This window comes from Echiichthys vipera (genome assembly GCF_963691815.1).
Source record: "Echiichthys vipera genome assembly, chromosome: 6".
Taxonomy (NCBI): domain Eukaryota; kingdom Metazoa; phylum Chordata; class Actinopteri; order Perciformes; family Trachinidae; genus Echiichthys; species Echiichthys vipera.
Window position 1 is genome coordinate 7,216,551 of NC_139831.1, and position 23,285 is coordinate 7,239,835.

The following is a 23,285-nucleotide window of genomic DNA, read 5'->3' on the forward strand; positions in this document are numbered from 1 at the left end:
TGTATTTGCATTTGTATCTTGTCCCATCAGTGTAAAATTTCAATTTTTTATTTATGAATTAAAAACCGGAATCGTCAGCATAAAAATACAGTATGGAGAGTGTTCATTCAATTCATTTCAGTGAGCACAAAAAGAGAGCACACATTCATGCACCATTTAAAAGCAGTCCACAGATTTCAGGAGTGGTGTGTCTGATTCGGAGTTTGACACCATGAAGTGGAACTGGGAGAAGCCGGGGACTTTGTTACAGGCCGCACCTTCGGAGATCAAAGGGAGACAAATCAAACGCTACAGGTGAAACAACATTTTTACTCCTTTCCCAATTAAATACTGGTATTAAAATGTGCTCTGTATATAGATCTGCCTTGTGAACACTTAGAAGTCTGATCACACCCCCTTTATGGCACAGACCTCAAAAAAAATCTGTGAAATCAAATTCATAGATAAAAAAAAATTAAGTTTGAGCATTTGTCGTTTTAATGCCAAATGTGATCTGCTGAAAGGTTCCTGGAATTCGATCAATTCCTTCACTAAATCAGTTTGGGAAATAGACTTTGGTTTAAATCCTTGTATCTGTTTATTACATGATAGGCCAGATTTTCAGTTGGAGAAAAAATACATATGTATGCTCCTGTTTCAATCAAACGATCTCCTCCAACATTTTAGCTGTTTTTGGACCAAATATCCACATTTTTTACTTTGGAAAGAATATTCTCTTGCTTAGAAAACCTTTCCAGAGGTGATTAATCATATGCTATCTGTCCTTGAGCCATTATGGATATACGCATGTACGGCATAATATAGAGATATATTATGTTATTGCTACTCAGAACTGTGTTGCTGCTTGTTTTGGTTGTTTGTTTGTTTTTCTTCCCTAATATACAGTGGATAGGTGTGTTCATGCAGGCATGTTTATGTATCTATGCATGTGTGCACTCAAATGAAAAACTAGTATATTTTCTACACTGAAAGTACTGAATATACTTAAAGTAAATAAAGGGTGGTTTCTTAAAATGTGGCAGTCATCAGCGTCAACGTTAAAGGGCCTATTTTTCACTCTCTCACTCACTCATCTTCAACCGCTTATCCGGGGTCAGGTCACGGGGGCAGCAGCTCTAGCAGGGGACCCCAAAGTTCCCTTTCCCGGGCCACATTAACCAGCTCTAACTGGGGGATCCCGAGGCGTTCCCAGGCCAGTGTGGAGATCTAATCTCTCCACCTGGTCCTGGGTCTTCCCCCAGGCCTCCTCCCAGCTGGACGTGCCTGGAACACCTCCCTAGGGAGGTGCCCAGGGGGCATCCTTACTAGATGCCCAAACCACCTCAACTGCCTATTTTATTGTTAAATATTGTTCCTATGTTAAATATTTTGTTTTTGTTACTACAGAAAGCCTTTGTGATACATTAATTAATTGTATAAAAATCACATCCTAAATTATTTGGTTACTTTTGGTTAACCATTTTGATTAAACCTGCTTCAAAGCCTAAAACAGCAGATATTTCATATGTGTAAACTAATTTTCATACGTATATTTGATCGGTTCAGGACTAATTTAGACTATCGTTTTGTAATTGTTTTGTGCTAAAGCTGCTGCCCCCGCGACCCGACCCCGGATAAGCGGATGAAGATGAGATGAGATTTTTTCAGAACTTTATTATGGAAGTTTAACACGCTTACAGACTGCCCTTATCAATTTGTCTATGTGTATACATCTGCTTGTCTGCATTACCGTAGTAGTGAGTCCGTCTATCAGGTACGTGTCTTCAGTATGTTAAACAGTGGCAGAACAGTCTGTATTTGTGAACACTCACCATAATGGCCTGTTGTGTTAGCACAGATGATTGCTCCAAAGAACTCTGAGTAATGCCTCTTGATTCTGGAAATGGCCGTCTTGCAGGCTGCCGAGGGATCTGCCCCGGCCCTCATCAGCTCCACAGCCAAGTAACTGTTGGCAGGATTACATGCAGTACACATGAGGCAAACTAACAAGTGCTGTCAAGGCCACCAACTAGGATGATGATGGGAATGTGCCAGCAATTATGGTGTAGGATAAATCTGATGCAAACAAATCTTATGTCATTAAAACGGTGATTAAATATGATTTAAAAAGTAATACTTCTAGCCTCATTCCATCATGGTGCGCAAGCGAGTCGTCACACTACTTTCTAGGAGTTCACAAGTGTGTAAAATCAGTAAATAGGGAGAAATTGTTGTAATTTACCATCACCAAATATGCAAATTACTTCTACACAGACACTATTGGCGCCATTAACTGCTTTAGCCTGGGGTCAAATGTATAAAACAATGAGTGACACATTGCAATTTCCTTCTGTAAGTTGACTTCTGTGAAAGTTTGGGTTATTCTAAAGTGGGAAATGTGTCGTAACCTTATTCTCCATCCTACTTCTGACAGGAGATGTACCATATAGTTTACATTTGAGTGTATCTCCGCACTTCTTAAAGGGAAGATTCAGGAGTTTTGGGCCAGCAGATATAGAAACAACATTAACCACATGTATTTTTAAAATGGTCTATTGCTGGCGATGATGTGTCACTGCTACATTTTGACAGGGCTTGTAACCATGCTTACAAAAACGTGTGTGGCATAGAGGACGACTGATTTGAAACACACTTCAGTCCACGAGTAGCAAGGTCTTCTTAAAAAACGCAACCCCCAAACATTCCAGGAAGTGACTCGGAAAACTGTGATTGAAAAAGGCGGCACTCGTGTGGTGGTGTGTGACCATGAATGTAAAGCTGAGTGCAACTTTAAAAAAATAAATAAAAACCCAGCATGTGTACTCCCCCCAAACTATCCTGGTTAAATAAATTCTACAAAAAGAAACCCTTCTGAGACTGGTATATTCTCACAGCCTGGAAACAAACAGCAGCTTTAGTCTCTAAAAAAGAAAACCTTGCCTCTTCTGTGGAATGTACACATGACAGTTTTGGGGCAACGTGGCCCCACCTCCACTCTTTATAATACTATTTTTGCACTTAGAACAGTGTTCACACCAGAAATTGGCTGTTAAAAAAACCGACATGTCTCACAGATGTCAGTATTCTCTGAAACACAATTCTTCTGTCAAGGAAAAAGTCCCATTATTCAAAATAGTATCCATAAAACCTGGCAAGTGTGCACAGAGGAGTTATGATCCGTGTCTTATGGGATTTTAAATACAAACAATAGGTACCTTGGCAGAAAGCGCATCATGAGGTCTCCGTCTCCAGTAGCGGCAGCACCGCCGGCTGAGCTATCTGCATAAGCCCCTGCTCCAACGATAGGAGAGTCCCCGACACGACTACAGGACAAGATCATGATTGCCGTTTAAACAGAGACCAATACCGCATGTACAGACAAACTAACATCATCTATGAAATAGTTGGAAAAAATGAGTACTGAGTATTTTCTCATTTGATGAAGAACTTTAGTGCAAGTGCAGTTAAACACTGTTTACATGCATGCACACAGTGTGATGTGAAAACCAAATTACTGATTATTTTTTTTAGAAATTTGAGCTAGTGTGTGCTTGTTACTGTCAGATTATATGACATCATCTGGATAAACAATGTCCTTTACAACACTATTCCATTGAATGGTGATAAATTACCACAATGGCACTTAATTATTCTATTAAGTAGCTCTTTTCAAAACCCCCATATACACAGTTATTAAAGAAAAGTAATACACCTGGAAAAAAAACCATACTCACATATGATATAGATTATGATACTAATCTACTTACCCTCGAACTTTGTGAGTTAGTCCATTGGTCGATGTACCCGCAGCCACGTGGCCATGTTGATCAAGAGCAACCATCCCTGGTGCACAAACAAAACTAGTGTTGAAATGTAAGCTTTTGGTGTTTTCTAAGGGTTAGTCCGGCTTTACCAAAGTCACACTATAACACAAACTAATCAATCAAGGCAGCGGTAGACAGCAACTCCCATGATGTGTGAGGTAAAATGACTGATGAGTCTTGTGGCTTTGAATAGAGCACAGATGGATAAAAGGGCTTCAGCTCCCTGTCAGAGAAGTCTTTCTGACAGCAAGGTAAAGCGGTGAAACATTAAAAATGAACCAAACATAAACTGATATTGATATTTCTTTTTCCTTTCCACAGAAGTACATTGCTTGGCTTCTGTGCCTGTCCTGCATGCTTCCCCGACCACCATCTACTGTCGATAATACACTGACTATAGATAAGTACCTCATACAACTCCACTTCAAAATATCAGAGCTCCCACTTAAAATTCCTAGCGACGCCGGGCGCTCTGAACAGTACCCTGGTCTAGCTCACACAACATTAAAATTGGGGCAGGTAAAAATGCAATTTGTGTATAATTAATCACCTCTCTTCTTTTTGATGATTTGTGATGTGACAATTCATTGTAGCTAACCTCTAATTCAGTAGGTCTGTGCGTGTTTGTTTTTTTTGCCACCTTTGCTGCTAGACTTTCTCATCCATGCCTAGTGCGATGAAGTGCTTAAGGTGTCTCAAACTGATCCAGTAAAGGGCCGCTGTGGCTGCAGGTTTTTATTCCAACCAAGCAAGAACACACCTGACTTGACTCATTCAACCAACTGAATCGCCTTCACACAGTTGGATTTGTTGGAACAGGTGTGTTCTTGCTGGGTTGGAATGAAAACCTGCAGCCACAGCGGGCCTTTACTGGATCAGTTTGAGACACTACTGAACTGCATAAAAATGCCTGAGGAAGGCTGACTTCTCATTCTGTTAACATATAAAACCTACCTATGGTGTCATGGGAACGGGCATTAGCATGTCTTGCTCTCATGTTCTGTTTCGCTGTCGCCCTGGGCTTGTAGGGTCCGCAAGACTTGGAAGGATCTGGAAATACATTCTTTTGACAGGAAAGAAAACAACATCACTGTTTGGATCATTTCATAAATCGTTGGACTAAATCAACGTAATAGCACAAAATATGTGGTAAATTGCAGCCATTTGCTTTGATTTGCTGTCATGTCATGTAATGAAATGAAACTATTATCACAGGTGGAATTTGGCACCTAATAATAAACAGTAGGGAGTCCTATCCTGATTGGACTCTCTAGGATCTCATTTCTAGTGACTGAACCATTAAATGAACAAAACATCCCGGTTTAAATTCCTGCAGCAGCCAAAATGTGCTATTCAGCAGTCAAATCCCATGTTTTATCGAGAATGACAAGCTAGTGTACCTGAGGGTAGTGTAGTTTGAGAAAAGGTTTCCCTGTCTCTCTACCTCAAGGTACCGTCTCTGCTCTTATAAGCAACTGTAAGTGTAACAGCTTGACCCGTGGCGAGGTGAGAAAAGTTCATTCTGCTCCTTTGATGTTACATGAAAGGGGAATTCTGCTCCAAAATGTAAAATTCCGAGTTCAAGTGAGCACTCAAAACGCGGGTCAGGGAAAGTAAACTTCAATGTTAAAACAAAGGTCTTTTTTATATAGAGCGCGTATTTGTATCAGCATTGGTTTGGATTTGGAATCAACTATGAAAGTCTCTTTTATGAAAGTCCCTATGCAGCATTCAAAACGGTAAAAATAAAACCTTTGAAAACATTTTTTTTTTCTTTTACTTGTTAAAAATGTAGGTATGGTTGTGCTCATGTGACCTCGGCAACAATCTATAATTTAACAAAAAGGATGCCAGATGGGTTCAACAAATTGTGGAAGTATTGAATGCCAAAATACCCAAATACTGTATATAACATATGGTGAAATAATTGTACTTAAATGTACGGAAATAAAATGATTGTTGGCATGAACAGTTGGGCAAACCATGGGTGGCAGAAGAGATACAGTAAACTGTCTCTTCCTCAACCGCTGTTGAGATGACCTTGAACAAAAACACTTAACTCCTAAGTTAAGGAGAACAAGTTGGTTTTAAAGAATAGCAACCTGGTGCTGTAAGGCATCACCTCTACCACAAAAGCAGACTTTTTTTTCATGAAGTTCTTTTGTATGCCTGACAGTTTTTCCACTTATTATCAATCTTTTAGAAGCAGTGCGCCTGTAGCCAGCACAAGTGAGGAGAACACACACTCTAATACACACACACACACACCTTCCAATAATTAGGTTGGCAGTTGCCCTTCAGCCACTGTGAGAAAATATTCACAGATTTGTTGGTAGTCAGGTCTTCTGCGATGAAGCCCATGTTTTCAGCAAACACAGAAGCTATATAGAGAGAAGTAATACTTTCAGGTCAAGTTACACAATGTGGTCCAACACTGACCTTATAAGAACACAAAAGGGGGCTGGAGGCAATCTCATCTCATTTGGGCTAGTACCTTCGGCTTGTGAGGGAGGACAGGTCTTGCGTCGCTACCGTGGCCAAGCACTGACCTTACGAATAAGAATGATGTTTCAATTAAGATAAATATTTGATCTCTTAAATTGAATCTCACTGGGGAGGACAATCTAATCAGTTTCAGCATTTCTTGACATATGAGCCATATTACTTGGTTTACGAGTCACTTATCACAGGGTGATACAAACTTTTAACATTGTCTTTAAGTTTGTGCTCCTTCTTGTGAAAACACTGAAGGAGCACTTATGTGCAATCATTCTATCTTTGTTCAGACCATTATATATTATGCATCCTGCATTCAACACAAACTGCTGATGTCGGAGATCTAGGGAACAAAGTGAGATTGTCTCGATATCAGAGTTTTAAACATCAATACAATACTAGATTTAAAATACAATACTTGCTACCTCTTTCAATACCACCGCAAAATGAAAAAGTCTGATTATAGATCTTTTATAGCTTATATATATACATATATGAATATATACATATATATACACATATATACGTGTATATATACACACATATATGTATATATAAACATATGTATATATATGTATATACATGTGTGTATATGTATGTATGTATATATATATGTATATATATATATACATGTGTGTGTGTGTATATATATATACACATATATATATACACATATATATATATATACACACACATATATATATATACATATATATATATACACACACACATATATATATATATATATATATATATATATATACACACACACATATATATATATATATATATATATATATATACACACACACATATATATATATATATATATACATACACACATATATATACACATATATATATATATATATATATATATATATATATATATATATATATATAGTGCCTAAAATGTTTAGGTCCTAATGTGACAAGTACTCATACGAATTCCACAGAGAGGTGTCCTCTGTTGGTCAGAATATTGAATTTTACAAACAGTGTGTTTTTCAAATAAGTGACTGGGTTTTTCCCTTCCATCATAAACCATGATTTATTTTTTCTGATACTTTAGTGAACATTAATCCACACGTACCTGACTCTCCCACTAGCAGCGTGTGGCCAGTGTGCTCCATCACAGCTCTTGCTACTCCAATGGCATTCTTGATTCTTCTCAGGTCTGCAACTGCTCCCACCTCCATTGTATCCCTGCTCACAGAGAATACACAGCAAAAGGAACCTGTGGAGTTTTGTTTTTCTTACCTCAAGTAATTTACATTTATGGTCCAGATGAACTAATAAAAAGCTACTCAGACTTACATCACCATACCCAATGTCTGATATTTATTTTATTGGATCATTATACAGAAATAAATCTCCTTTACAGTGTGATGTAAGTTACTAGATGAGCCCTGTAATAAATAATACATCTGTTAAACCTTTGAGACATTTGAGACTGTCAGATTGAAGTTGCATCTACTTTTAGAGGCTGTAGTCTGTTGTGGTTCTGTAATGAATTGCATCATAGAGAGTTTAAAAAAACATGTTTATCCGCCACAACAAACTAAAGTATCCATGTTGCTGTAGAGTTGAGTGAAATTCTCCAAGACACAAAATCAGAAATGTAACATTACACATTTAGTATTTGTTGCAGGGATGTTCTATTGGATTGCATTAATCTGCAGGTGTTTCGATTACTGTGCTCAGTCAAAACATACAAGATGTCTGCTGGTGATAGCCACTGTATTTTTATGCAGCTATATTGGATAGTGTGTGACAGACTATCCTTTTCCCACGATGTATTCATCATTATAAAACAAAAAAAGTAAATACCATAGAATACTAATTTAAAACATCTTTTAGTCCGTCATCATGAGCTGACATTTGCTTGCCATAACAACTTCTGAGTGTGTAAATGTTTGTAGTTATGAACTTGATAATTGGCAAGCTCTCGGATCTTAATGAGATTCTTAATTGGTGCTTTATTAAAGAAAGGTCAGCCAGTTATAGCTGTAAATGTTAAAGACGCATAGACGGCACCAGCAGAAGCTCTGACAGTAACACAATATGCTGACAGATGCCGGTGCCTAATGAGTGTGGTCGTTTTTAATTAAATATTGGTCAATTCATTTCCATGTATAGCTCATGTATTCCTTATATTGTTTATGTTTTTGTAAATTCAGAATGACAGCAAGCTGGAGATTCAAACTTTCATCCAAAGAGCTGAAAGAAGATTTGCAAAGATAAATCTGGGCTTGGATTGTCTTACACAGCTGCTTTTACGCTGCCCTAAAGGCAGCTCGACGGAAACATAACAGCTGTTAGAGATCAATGGCCTATGCACATGTTCCACGTTGCCAATCTTCTGCTTAATCAACAGCTTATAAATATTTAAGTAAAGTAAAATTATACTTTAATGTGCTTTACTTTAGATTAATAGCACAGTTTATGTCCATGGTTTACCCATTCATGATCATGGCATCCAGTGTGGTCTCTCCAGACTCATCTGGGCTCCCACCATAGCCCACACTGCCATCACACTGCTCCGTTTCACAGCGGGCACAGCCCTTCTCCACTGCATCCAGCACCGAGCCACCAGACTGCAAGGTACCCCATGCTACAGTAACGAAACACAGTGAAACATTCAGTGAGCGATTTGTACCACGAGATACTTCAGGACAGGAAGTAAACACGCCCTACCAGTTACAGTACATGATATTACAGTGAATTGTGGCTGTGCTTTTGTATTCATCAAACGGTTAGGTAAGGTAAGGTCACTGCAGAGAAAGAAAGTTTGTGCCCTGTTCTCGCAAAACTTTACTGTGATACATTGTATATTAGCTATTTTGACAGCTAATACACATTAGGCCAATTAGATAGATTTATTTTATAAACATGTTGTATAAAATAAATCTGGGTTGAATCTGGGTTTAAAAATGTCATATTTTCTTCTTTAAATACTAAACAACGTGTTTCCCTTGTGTTCTACAAATATCTGGAGTAAAGCTAAAAGGTTCAGATGATGTATGAGATGACCAGCACAATGGATTCCTAATAAACAGGGAACGTGAGCTCACAAGCATTTGGTCACTGATCCCCCAAGTGCCCATGGGGGATCAAAATACCAACTGGTAGCACTGTCCCCCAGCTTGCTACTCAGCGTCACACTGTGTTCAGCAGCACACTACCACAAATTCCCTCTTATCATTTATGATTCATCCGTCTATAAATTCTGTCCATATACTATCTTTGATGTGTGCTCTTTTCTCAGTGTATGATTCTTTTATATATATATATATATATATATATATATATATATAAAACCCAGCATTACAATCCTTCATTTAGAAAATGCAGCAGAATGGAAGAGGAGATTAGCTTGCTATTGTCAGCTGCCTCTATAAGCCCTTTAAGGAAAAGAGATCTGCATGGGCGGATCAATAGTAGGTGCTCGCAGACTTCACTTACATATCTACACACAAAACAAAAAGCTGGGTACATTTTTCATATTCAAACCCACCTCTGGGAATAGAGGTGGTGTACAGTACATATGATTAATTAAAAGGCTATGCATCCATCAAATTGTGAGATTTAAATTAACTTTAATCACCTGCAGCTTGTGATATGTTGCTGAAGTTATTTTGTACACTATGTATATATATATATATATAAATGAGCTGTGCACCTTGAGGATATACACTTGACAGATAAGTCACAAGCAATGTGGAAATATTTTCAGTTTCAATTTGAACATGTCCGATGTATCATCCTGACGGAAATCAAATGGAGTTAGGGCAAACCTGGCAATGGTAGTTATGAATCCTCAGCTGCTTTTGATCATTTCATTTCCCCATCTTCAACTGATGGTCTTACTTGTACGGTAAAGCCGTAGTGGAGGCACAAGTACACTGCGAAACATTTTTTTTTTAATAAAATGTCTGAAAATACTGGTTATGAAGCCCGCGAAGAGATAACACTCCACCATACAAACAACAAGCACACACATACACTCATTCTCTGTGTCCTTTTAGTGATGGAAAATTCATCATAGGTTGCCATCTTATACACATAAATTGTATTATTATCAGCAGTTAATCAGGCATTTACTTCTTTTAATATATAATGAATATAGTAGTCCTGTGAGATGACAGAAAATAGTGAAAAAACCCTTCACAATTTACTAAATTCCTAAAGACCAAAAGTTCAAATCCTGAAGAGATGTTCAATTATCACATGTGATAGAGACAAGCACATCTGACACAGTGGAAACAGACAATGGCAGATATGTTTATGTTCTGTTGATCGAATAATTAGAGGATATAATAATCATAAATACTTCCAAAAAGGGAAAAAAGAAGACAAAAAAAACACATTATTGCCAATTAAGCTTAATGAATTATAAAAGATGTGTTATGTAGTTTGGGGCATGATAAGCCATCTTAACACGAGCGAAATTACACAGTGTGAACAGCTATGACTAAATGCTGCTTAATTCATGTATGAAATTACCGCTACTGCTCTTCCACTAACACTGTTAGACATGCGATGTGTTTTTTAAGGATTTGAAGTGGATGCATCTCACAACCCACAAATCAGAGGATGCCCAGTCCTATCAGACTGTCAGCAGGTGGGCAATTCAATTTTATTTATAGTGCCAAATCATAACAAAAGTTATCTCAGGTCACTTTACAGACTAGTTATAGATCACACTCACATATTTGGGATTTACATAGACCCAACAATTCCTCCATAGAGTACGTTGGCAACGAAAACCTTCCCTATAACAGACAGGAACCACGGACAGACCCAGCTCCGTGGAGGCAGATGATACCCAACCTCTGCTTCTCTTTCAAATGGCATGGCTCACCGTGTTAAGCTTCCTCTGCGAAGTTAAATCATTGCATTCACATCACCATAAAAAGTGTCTTGAACAATGTATTTGTTAATATCTTGTGAGGCTCAATAATCAGCAAGGGATGGGGGAGAATTTTGATACCCACACAGGTAGACTACTGGTGACCAAACTACTGGTTTCCTCTTAAAACTGAAAGGGAGAGTAAAGCATATAATAGGTTACAGTATATTAGCCAATATTAGCTGCTGTACTAAATAGGTAATATTGCAAAAACTCCTGTAACTGATCTGTCAAGTTGCATGTTAAAAAAAACAACTTTTGCGTCACTTCCGTCAAGCAAGGGGCTTGTGACAAGTGAGGGACTTGTGTCAAGTGAGGGGCTTGTGCTCCGGGTCTGCAGCTGTATGCTATTGGATCTGTCCAGTGATTAACGACCAGACACATACATAAACAATAGGGTGGTGTTCAATTCAAAACGCTGCATAAATACACATAAACGTTAACAAATGTATGCATGTTCTGGGGCGGCATTGCATTTGTTCGTCATTGAGATTTTGGCCCAGATGTCACGTGACTGCATTAGAGCTAGACTTCATGACACTTTTGAAACAACTTGTACATGTAAACACACTGTGAGTACCGCGTGGCCCTACCTGCAGCCGTAGCGTTCTTGAATGGCCACGTGTTGATAACGAGAGGCAGCGAGGTGTATCCCAGAGGCAACAGTGCTGTTAAAGTCCAAATCAGGAGCGATACAAACATGTTGCTCCGCCAAAACGCTGCGTGCACAGTACAACAACACAACACAGAGGACTGCTGACGTTACTGACTACTCATTGCTGTTTTTCACGCCACCGTCAGTAACTTACAGACTGCCGAACAGAGCAGGTTGTTACACGTAATATGTTTTTTAAAAAGAGAGAATTTGCCACACTTTTATCAAATGTAACGAGTGCAGGGATGTATGCACTTCCTTGTTATGTCACGTGCTTAGTTCTTCGTTAAAGGGACAGTACAAATAATTGTAGCAGAGGGAAAATTGCCCGATACTAGGTTATCATGCACCTGTGGTAGGTGGCTCATGAACAAATAATAATTATGGGGAAATAAGTTTGTATAGCTACTAGGGAATTCATTCTGAATTATTTTGAAGGTCGTCAATTTTTCTCTATGGCTATTCAATTATTAGAAATTATATTTTGAGGTGGCAGCGACATGAAATATAAAATCTACTGTCTATGTTAATTAGCTAATGTTAGCTAATTAACACTAGCTAATTAATGTAAAATGGAAATTGTATAAAGAGACACATTATTGGGGCATGTTCCACTTGTTTCTAAACAAGAGTAGATGCTATAGGATAGTGTTTTTCATTCATTAGTAACTTTGTGGTTTTAGCAATACTCACTAAACACTTTTAGCTATGTAGACAGGCTAGTGCTAGCTAACATGCTAAATGTTACATGCTTAATAAATGTCAGTGTGTCAACATGATAGCTATTATGCTAACTGAAGAGAGTTGCATTATGGCCGTCAGCCAACATTGGCAAGGAAGCAGGAGCAGGAAACGAGCAAGAATGAAATATGCACCATCTTGGATGCAGCAGCCATTTTGACGTGTAACAGCAGGAATAGCATGTTTAATTAATATCATCCATTATTTCATTCTAGTCATCTGAACATGTTTCATGGCCCTGCTATTGTAAATGCTGGCTGACTGGTATGGCTTGAAGGAACATCAGTAACAAAATGCATTTCACCAGTGAGTCAAAATGTCTTCTGTCAGAAAGGACTTAAATGGAAATAACCTTTACCTTATTAGGATACATTTTGCTTTATGTGACTGACATGCACTTTATTTTTCACTCCTTTTTAGATTGTTGAGAAGTCCACTTTCCCTCCAGTGAGTTTGTATTTTCAACATTCTTCCATTATTAAATAAATAAATGAGCCTTGTACCTAAAATGGATCGACTGGACAGCACTTATTGAACTACTGTAGTAACATCCAATAATTCATACAGGTCTCAGGATTGTAACCTGGCAGTGTTCACTGAGTGCCCTCATTCACACCAGAGTGCTGAGACTTGACCACTTCAGCTGAAACCTGACTGAGCTGTTGGCAGCTTGGGATTGTGGTGCCTTTTCTCAAGGGGTTAATTCACTGCAGAGATGCCGGGAAACCAAGGTAAGTATTTGCTGCTTGTGCTTTTAGTAGATGTTACTGCTTGGGCTTTTAGTCGAGGTGTTCTTGGCACAGGACAGTGTGTTTGTGTTTGTGATGGCAAATGGCAGCAAGCTGACAAAGGTGCCCTTGTTGCTGACTGATTCTCCGTCCAGTTTCAGCTTTTGTGCTGTGAGTTTTTACAAAGATTCAGTTTGTATGATGTATGATGTTGTTGCAGGGTATTTATGGCCATCCTGTAGATGTGCCTGTAGTAGTGGAGGTCGATTCACCTTATGTCTACTTCTCTATCAAGCTACTGCATCTACAGGTACCCATGCAGGTAGGTAGGTCTACAGGTATTGATTGAATATATTGTGTAGCATTCAAACTATTTTATTGCTTACTGTTGGTACTATATTTCCATGCTATCAATGACAGCAGTCAAATATAAATATTCATATTTGAATATTTATAGTAATTTTAGTACTTAGTATTTTGGTCATCCACTCTTGTTTTTATTGTCTCACTGTAAACCAGGTGGAGCTTTGGTGTAGGGATGTAAAAAACTGTCTTGCATTATTTCTGTATGTTACTGACTCCATGAAAAACAAAATAAACAATATAAGTAGATAGATTCACAAAGTTTTGCTGGTCGTCGTGAAATATAAAGAGCTGATTGCTATTTTAGTTAGTTTTCAGGGAGGTGAGAGCACCTTGATTGCCTTGAAGAGCAACATGCATTGCATGCAATTGCATTCAGTGACAGCATATATCTCTTACTCATACTATTAGTGTCTTGCTCATTTGAGAGCGCTCAGCTCATTCGAGAGGGCTCAGCATGCTGACTGAGCTTCTCTGCCCTTTGGCTCTACATCAAATGTAGAGTCTGTTCTTAGCAGTTTAATATCCGATATGTCCTCTAGAAGGGGACATTTTTGGGCGGCTGTGGCTCAGAAGGTAGAGCGGCCGTCCTTCAATCACAAGGTTGGTGGTTCGATCATCTGCTTTTCCTGTCCGTATATCAAAGTCCTTGAGCGAGACAGTGAACCCCTGGGTGCGTTTCAACCCCCGCTGCTCCTTACGATGTTATAAAGTCAACTTTTACTATGCTGTGGAAACAGTTTGTGACCATTGATCAGTGAAATTTAAAAGTTAAGTTTTACATCTCAAAAGAGAAGGACTTTGCTGCTTGGATTGTGTGAAGTTTCTATAAAGAGTAGAGCATAACTTTACAACCACAACCAGGCATCACTTGATGTGTCTGACTGATCTGACATTAACAAAGTACATCTGATACTAATGAAAGTCCAGATAGATGTATCCATATTCAGAGGCTAGATCCCCCAAAGGATGTGCTCCACAGAGGTTGGTCCCCTTGATCTAAAGTCTCGTCTGAGCCTGCACCTCTTCCCAAAATGAGATGGTATAGCCAGAGACCAAAACTAATTGTTCATTCAGACAGCGGGAAATAAATTTAAGTGTAGGAGTGGTTCATTAGGATAATAATGATTTAGAAAAAAGATCAAGTCAGTGAGATTAAAACATGCTTGTAAGAGCACATACAATGACAAATATCTAACTGGAGAAAATAACATCATTCCCACTGTCAAAAGTCCAAAAAGTAACTCAGTTAAAGTTTTTTAAATTAGCCTCAGACAGATATAAATCAGCAAAACATAGAGATGTCAGCTCCGGAAGAGGCAGGAATGGTTTTATTTCCTAGAAAGGAATGCAGGTTGACCTCTCTGTAATGGAATACTGCAGCCCACATGTATCATGATTGATTACTTTATTTGTCTGTATGCTATAAATAGGGAGCAGACGATCAATACAGAAGCCCAGAAAGGTCTCACAGGCTCACAGATTTTATTTTTCCACAGTGTATAATACAGTGGCAGTTAAGTTGTAGTCCTGTGCAAAACTGTTCTCCACTCCCGGTAGGTTTTCCCTGCTGGGTGCATTAAAAATAAATTGCACGGCCGTCTTACATGGTTTACCCATACCTGCTGCTCAATGTAGACATTATTGTCCCTTTTAAAGAGTGAACAAATGATGGATGTAAACTTTTAGATTTAATGAGTTGGTTTTTGATTACAGTCACACATCAAACTAAAATTCCCATGGAGAGCAGGTTTAGCATAGAGTCATCAGTTAAGTACCATCTTTAATCATTTCAGCATATAAATCAATGTTCCATCAGTCCTTTCCTCATCTACTTCAATTTACCTCCTGGTATAAAGCAGGTGATTCTGAGTGAAGAGAACAGGCAGTGGTGAAAAGTTTCGGCATACTCTCCAAGTGATACCATATGGCACTGCCTTGATACTACATACCTCATGCTGCGTCTGGACTTTTTCTTTCTAGTTCCTAGAATAACATACTGTATCCCGACAGAAGAGGCAAAGTGTCCCTCAGAACAAAAAATCTTGATAGAATTAGATCCTCTCATTTCTTACCAAACAAGAACAAAGTGTGGGCCAGGCGGGGGAAACTAACAATATAGTCTAACCTTGAGACGTGGACGCCAACAGCGTGCTCTCTTTTGCATTATTCATATGAAAAATACAATTTTCACTTATATTTTATTCATTGGTTTTTCCTTAAACAATGAGAAGTCCTAGTGTGATTTTGACAGGGGTATCTGACGGAGGGAAAATGGATGAGAGAAAAGGAGAGTATTATTACTTTCACCTATGCTATTGATCGAAATTAAAGAACAGCCGCTACAAGAATAGCTTTTTAATGATAACTTTATCAGTCCCCAATGTCCTTTTCAAGTAGTTTTTTTTATAATGTCCTTCATAGGAGTCTGAGGGCATACACAATGTCAGTATGGGTGAGAGCAATGGCATCCTGAGAAATGCATGTGTGGATATCTAAACCAGACTGCTGTGTGTGTGTATATAATACCTCGTGGGCAATGTCTGCTTACTGATCAGCAGCAGCTGAAGAAATGTTTTTTGCATTACACAGTAGGTGATTCAAATTATAGCTAGAGTAATACTGGATTTCTGGACAGTATATTAGTGATTTTAAAAGGCACTGTACTCATTTTTCAGAACAATAATATAGCAGCAAACAATTATTTGCTATGTAAAGCTACAGTGGAGTAATGTCGTCCTGAGCAGAATCAGAATCAACTTTTAGAGAATAAAGTCCCTCCCTCTGTGTGTTATTTGTAACCCAAGCCCCTCTGCTTGTTGTGATAGATGGTCTGACTGCAAGACCGTGGAAGAAAACGTCTGTATTTCATTATTGTATTGGAGTGAGAGCTGTGGGGAAGCAATTCCAACCCACTTTTTTTTCAGCATTTTAAGTAGAACTCCTTTTTTTAAAAATTCAGCTGATAGTAGTCTTATTTACATAAACAAACTTTTTTGTTTTAAATAATTGTAACCACAATATGTACTGAGCAGGATATTTTGTATTTGAAAAATAAACCTACCAGTGCTCTCTCATGGACAAACTGTATCAGTGTATCTGATTTGCAGGATAAGTTTTATGTAACCTAAATATTATCGAACATGTAATAGGCAACACTGCGCAGAAGTGAAGCTGCTAACAGTTTGTACTAGCAAAAGATATTGTTGTCACTGGAATGTTACCAAGAAACCTATCATAAACCTATAGCTAGCAACTCAGATAAAGCTATTTAAGAAGAGTGATGTTCATCCGATGACTCAAAAGATTTTATATTTGCTCTAGAACCAAATCCTATTAATAAAATTCCTAAAATGTGTTATGTGGTTTGAAAAAAACAAAAACCAAAATGTGTTTTTGAAGGTCGGTAAACGGTTGTATAACATGCTCAGACCTAACCTTGTCTTTCTAGTTGCAAGATTGCCTTAATCATACTGTATGTGCCATACACGGATATTGCATCAATAGTAATTCTTAATCAGTTGTGAGTTTTTTGCAGAATTATCCAATAGAAACAACTTTGGTTAACTATATGCATCTGATGTAGCAAGGAGAAGTCAACAATACCTTATAGAAAGCATAGTTGTATAAGTCATGGACACAGTAGATTGTTTAATTTCTCAAATCAAATGGTGTTCAAGTCTGAAGGTTCCCTAATATAAATGATGTAAAAACATAATTGCCAACAAGATGGGCACAGTGTCAGCACAAGCATCTGGCCATGATGTTATGACTTTATTCCTGTTCAAATGTATAGCAAAACATTGTAATACACTTTTATATTGAACTTGAACTACTTCAGGGGGCTGTTGATGTTGCAGTTGTTTAGAGTTAACAGTTAATGACTGTTTACCTGAGGGAATACCATCTCAGTGAGACTTTTTACATAAATTACCAAGTCAGCATTTTAAGTTCATCCTCTGAACACAGAAAATGAAGTCAGAACAAAAACAAATCCACTGAAACCCCAAGAGTTTTTCTAATTATCTTGAATGCCAGCAAAGTCAATTAGCTATTTCCGTACACTTTCTCCATGGTGTCCAAAACAGATGGTACGAAGGTTTGTCCAGAGACCTGCCTTTGTAACACAGTTGCAAACGGAGAAGTTCTGATGATAGCATTGACAGGTCTGTTGAAAGATGGGTCGTCTTTCAAAGGCAATAAGTGGGGTAAAATGCCAGCTAGGTAAGCTGCGACACCAGCTGTCAGCCACGATTTCAGTTGATGGCTGGCACTGGACGTATTCACGGAAACCAATATGTCCTCAGAGAGAAGATAACCTAAATCTTTCAAACATCAGTTTACAAGCTACTCTTACCAGAATAGTTGTTTTCATGAAGTCACAAAAATACTGGAGGAATTATCCATTGTTTACCTTTTAAAGCATAGCCAAGAAATCCCAGTTGCCTAGCTAATTGCTACTTTATACACACTCACATTCACTTACCAACTGTGCATCTACCTATTCATGCATTAAACAACTGTTGGAGTGACAGCATAAGAAAGTTTGCTATGAGACCTTCTTGTTTACATAAGTCATTCCAGGTCTAATTAATCGTATTGCAGCAGCAAATATTCAACATTGTAAACAACTTATCATGTTTTTTTTTGTCTTGATAAAAACAAAACACATAGTTGATACTACATGTACCATGCTTTTTCAAATAGGAATATGTTTGCACTTTCACACAACAATTTACAGTGGATAAATCTTATAGTTAGCTAAAAAGGGGGTGATTTATTTAATTTTTCAGATTCTCAAAATTATTTTGAATCGCAAAGATCTTCTGTCTCAAAATTTGGCGGGAAGAAAAGACAGTGTACCCCGGCTCTTTACCGCACAGCAGGGGCTGGCTTTTCATTATGCTCATGTTTTCAGGCCGCTTTGAAATAAGCCTACGTTGCATTTCACTATATGTAAAATCACCCTTGTCAATACACTGCCCTATACAGAGTTTTACATACTATGCGCATATGTTAAAATTGTCAATGTCATTCAATAACAAAACCTCATTTGAGCCAATCCATTGTATAAACCATTCGATTTTTCATGTCATGTCAGCTCTTGAGATCATGTTAGCAAATCTGCATAGTCAGTCAGCCAGCCATCTACAGAGGCTCCAGGAGCTTAGATACAGCCGTATTATTTGTGATTGAATGTGCGTCTCCTCTGAACTAGGATGAGGCCATCCAGTGTTTGCTTTTTCATTAGTTGAAGCTTGCTGAACAGACTGTCAGACATGCTGGATTAAAGATAAATCCATGCATGCACTTCTAACTAACAGTCAGATTTCTAACTAACAGAACACGGTGCCCAGTTAGAAGTCATGTACACTCTGCTTCAGCTCCAGGGGAAAAATAAGCAAGTTTAGCAGCGTATACTGTATAGTGTGGACCAGTTGTCATGAACCAATCCTGTTTGTAGATGGATGAATTCTTGGGAAAAACTCACAACCAACTGTTCATTACGTTTTATTTTACAAAAACTCAGATAGAGAGCGTGTGCGTGTGTGCGTGTGTGCGTGTGTGCGTGTGTGTGTGTGTGTGTGTGTGTGTGTGTGTGTGTGTGTGTGTGTGTGTGTGTGTGTGTGTGTGTGTGTGTGTGTGTGTGTGTGTGTGTGTGTGTGTGTGTGTGTGTGTGTGTGTGTGTGTGTGTGTGTGTGTGTGTGTGTGTGTGTGTGTGTGTGTGTGTGTGTGTGTGTGTGTGTGTGTGTGTGTGTGTGTGTGTGTGTGTGTGCGCGCGCGCGTGCGTGTGTGGGGGTTGTTGCCAATTTATTTTCCATAATATAAGCAACATCAGTCTGAAGACAAGACAGAAAATGCATAACCTCAGCCTAGTCAGAGTGTACACTGTCACTGTACACTCTCCACTAGTATATGAACTGAGGTATAATGTACTCTCTTTTGTATGCTGCAGCTTTATGATAAATGGTGCAATAAGTTGCAGCTTGTTTGCTGAATTTATGAAAAATGGCAAGAGGCAATTTAAGTATTACTCCTATTTATTTTTCATTTCACTTAAAGGAGATTCATCTCTCAGGAATCAATTTGAATAAAGTTGAACAAAGAAGGCCCTCGCACACATAAATGGAAAAAATAATTGGACTTGGGAAAGAACTTAAGAAATACATTAAAAGACCCTTGCAAAGTTGCATCGGGGACAAGGCTCCTTAATTCTATTACATATGCTTCTGTGCTGCTCTTTCCATTTATCGAAATCACTCTTCACTGCTCTTTTTGTTGTCACAAATGATAAATTTAAACACCCCAGTAAGTGATTTAGATGCACTCCACATTCTGCAGGTCTATTAAAGTCACTCTGCTGGGAGGGGGATGCTCTGTTTAGACAAAGGGAAGTGACAGAGCAGTGCTCATCAGTAGCTTTAGTGATCCAGCCAAGTCAATCACAATGTAATTGTACCCCTGATCCAGAGGATGGGGCTGAAGCATTAAGCACACTGTGCTGTTCTGCTATTCTGTTGTGTCTAATGATAAAGCTGCAGTCTTTCACTCGCATGATGTAAATTGAATTGCGGCTCAAATCAAGACAGCACCGGATACTTTCAATCAGATTTGCATGGCTAAGGTCTTGTCGACAGCTACTGATATGTCTGAATTGTTTGAATAATGGTTAAGCTACCATAACAGCAACATTTTGAAAAGGAAATGAGATTGATGATGGCCCATTCTTCTGAAAATACAGTGTTGCTAGAAAACTCTAGGATTCTTCCAGTGCACTGGATCCAACTACTGCAAGAAAGGGATCCCTAAACATCTTCAGAAGATGTCTTTGTGTGTGTGTGTGTGTGTGTGTGTGTGTGTGTGTGGGGGGGGGGGGGGGGGGGGGGGGTTGAGTTGTCTTTAGAGGAGAACACGTCTTAGTAAATGTATCACCAAACCTCAGGTTTTACTCTGGATATTTCAATTCCTCTTTATGCATTAGAGAGCAAGAAGAGGCACTTTTTCTAGAATTGGCATGGGCACGTCTGTCTTTTCTTTTTTCGCTCTCTATTCCCTGCTGCCTGACAAGGCCTGATAAGACACAAGTATCTGGGGAGGAGTAACCTCAGCATGCTGAGGTGGGATTCAAATTGTTTGATGGAGTGACTGATTAACTGTTTTTATTTTTTACTCCCTGGTGTTGCTTTGGAACACTGGCGTTTGAAGTTGTGATGGCGGTGGCGGTGCCATTCCAGTTTTTCTGCCAAGCCACTTTGAATGATGGTAGGGATTAATTTATTACCGTCGTTGTATTACTGGCAGAGATGTAATTTGCTCTCAAGCACAGCTAGGACCATTCTTAAGGCTGTAGTGGCAGAGCTATATATGTTTTCCTGTTGCAGAAAATCTATGCAAATTAGTTACTTTTGAACCTATGTGAAAATTGCAATCCAGAATACAAACAACATTAAAAACCCTTAAATATCACAGTTTTTCTTCTCAAGACTTTAAGTCAAAGGGCCCTTAATAAATGGTTCTAACCATTGTGACTGCCATAAGCTCCAACAAGAGGCCTTAAATGTTATTTTAATTGAATGAATTAAATGTTGTTTAATTTTTGTTTTCACCCCCAAATATATGTAATCATTTTTAAAAGGAGGCCAAAATATTTTTTGTAGTTTTAGTTTTTGTAGGACTTTTTAAAAAAAACATGCTGTTGTTATTTTTGTTGATTTATACACATGCACATCAGATGTGGAGAGATGTCAGAATGATGGGTCACTGCAGCACAGCTTTCCCTGAGCAGTTAGGGGTTCGGTGCCATGTTCAAAGGCAGTGCCCAGGGGGTGAACTGACACCTCTGCAGCTACCTGTCCACACTCTGAACCTGGTCTGTCCGGGACTTGAAACACCATTCTCAAAAATACTGAGGTAGTTCTTGCTACAGTTGTCATCCCCAGGACCACATTTTGCTATTATGACACACACACACACAGACTCACAATGTGTAAATAATACCAACATTGCGGCCACGCCGGTCGGGTGTACTACGAAGCGCGCTGAACATACCCAGAGTTTCTTTGGATAACCTGGAATCGACAAATATGAAACTAGCAATCAGAGTTAAATGGTACCGCAAAGCTCAATTACAAGTCAATTTGTCAAGCCAGGTTTTCCGCTTTAGTTTAAATGCACGTTCCCACAAAAAGGGGGTGTATCGCGTCATTTTACTCACCCTTTGAACATATCAAGGGCCGCATATTTCACTCAAGAGGTCATTACAATGAATTCTGGGCAGTTCAAGAGTATAATAACTGCAATGGGCAACACAGTTGAACATAATAAGGCTAGAGAGGCGTGCTGGCAAAAAATAGCCAACCGTGTAGATCCATTAGTGAAAATATCCTTCATATTGTCTAAAAATAAGTATGCCAAATGTTTGCTGTTTATCCCAATAGAGAGATGATGATTTAAAAATGCAAAAGCAACATCCAACCTGCTTTTTTCCAAATTTCAGGGGATGCAAAGGTGGAGTATTATGGAGTACTGGCCATAATTCTATAACCTTTAATGAATAAGTTTTCCATGTGACATAAGAATAAGAACTAACATCATCATAAATGCACATTACATGGCAGACGAAACCCTGCACACAGAATTACAAGTCTGATGCGCTGCCTCCACTCTACCACTGTCTCACAGAAGCGGGCTTTATCTGAAAGACCATCCTTCCAGACATCGGCATCATCAACTACTACCAAATATTTGGGGGGGTAAAACATGGTGTGGTGGATTTTTGATGGACTTGTATTGAAGCACTGTGAACTGCACCACTTTGCTGTTTGTGCCTTCTCAGTATTAAACCATTGAGTAGGAACTTTTTCGCTGAAGATGACAACATATAAGAGGAGAATGGAAAATGTATATGTTCATGGACCACCCTCATATGTAGTATTACTTCCAGTATTCTGCCATGAACCTTTACCTATTTGTAGACCTCCATGTAATCCTTTTGTGCTCAAGAAATATAATCAGAGCACACTATTCACTGTTTGCATTTTAAGACATTATGTCCTAATGAATTTGGGGTCAAGGGCCTTTGTGGATGACTTTGTATCCGTGTTTTTTCTATACTAAAGAAGGAACTCTTGGAAGCCCACAGTCACCGGCTCACAGAGGGAATACAGCCTCCCATTAGGGATTGAGCCAACTACCTTATTAATTAGCCTTTGCAGCTTTAGGCCAACCTGCTAACCCATTTAATGAGTAAATAATTGCTTCTTAGGTCTTATGTCATCATGTCTTTTATTAATATGGGAAGTTATCTTAAAATTACTCTTGAACCCTTGGAGTGCCAAAGTGAATTTGGAGCAGAAGGGAATTTGGCCCAAAGATCCTTCTTTGGGCTATAAATCTTGGAGGATTGGTTCCAAAATAAGATAAATTCTGATTTGATTCCTTTAGGATTTTCATAATTGTCAAAATAGTTTTTGACAAGGGATTGTTATCAAATAATTAGAAAAGTACATCCAATTTAAGTATCTTTGTACAACTAGTACAAACTGATAAATTTGACATTTGGCTTCCTTTCAACGTTGTTCATGGTC

At 38.6% G+C, this 23,285-nt stretch overlaps 1 protein-coding gene across 2 annotated transcripts; it reads right to left on the reverse strand.

Moving 5' to 3' along the window:
* Window positions 1-32: 32 nt before the first annotated feature.
* Window positions 33-12,101, reverse strand: aga (aspartylglucosaminidase). Of its 2 annotated transcripts, none has more exons than XM_083915140.1 (9): window positions 11,805-12,101; window positions 8,760-8,913; window positions 7,393-7,505; window positions 6,072-6,184; window positions 4,758-4,866; window positions 3,747-3,822; window positions 3,195-3,302; window positions 1,812-1,945; window positions 33-257 (listed from the first exon to the last, which is right to left on the reverse strand). In XM_083915140.1, the coding sequence occupies exons 1-9, from the start codon at window positions 11,911-11,913 to the stop codon at window positions 157-159; spliced, it is 1,017 nt and encodes a 338-aa protein (XP_083771266.1). In that variant the 5' UTR covers window positions 11,914-12,101; the 3' UTR covers window positions 33-156. The 2 variants fall into 2 exon arrangements, with proteins under 2 accessions (XP_083771266.1, XP_083771267.1); XM_083915141.1 differs by lacking the exon at window positions 11,805-12,101 and adding an exon at window positions 11,011-11,049.
* Between the last annotated feature and the right edge of the window lie 11,184 nt (window positions 12,102-23,285).

Bases quoted from the DNA above. Each gene is read 5' to 3' on its own strand.
- aga (XM_083915140.1), bottom strand. From the start codon at position 11,913: ATGTTTGTATCGCTCCTGATTTGGACTTTAACAGCACTGTTGCCTCTG. The intron at 6,185-7,392 runs GTACGTGTGGAT...CTCTCTATATAG, and splicing joins GCTGCTAGTGGGAGAGTCAG to CTTCTGTGTTTGCTGAAAAC. The intron at 4,867-6,071 runs GTGTGTGTGTGT...TCCTGTCAAAAG, and splicing joins GCCAACCTAATTATTGGAAG to AATGTATTTCCAGATCCTTC.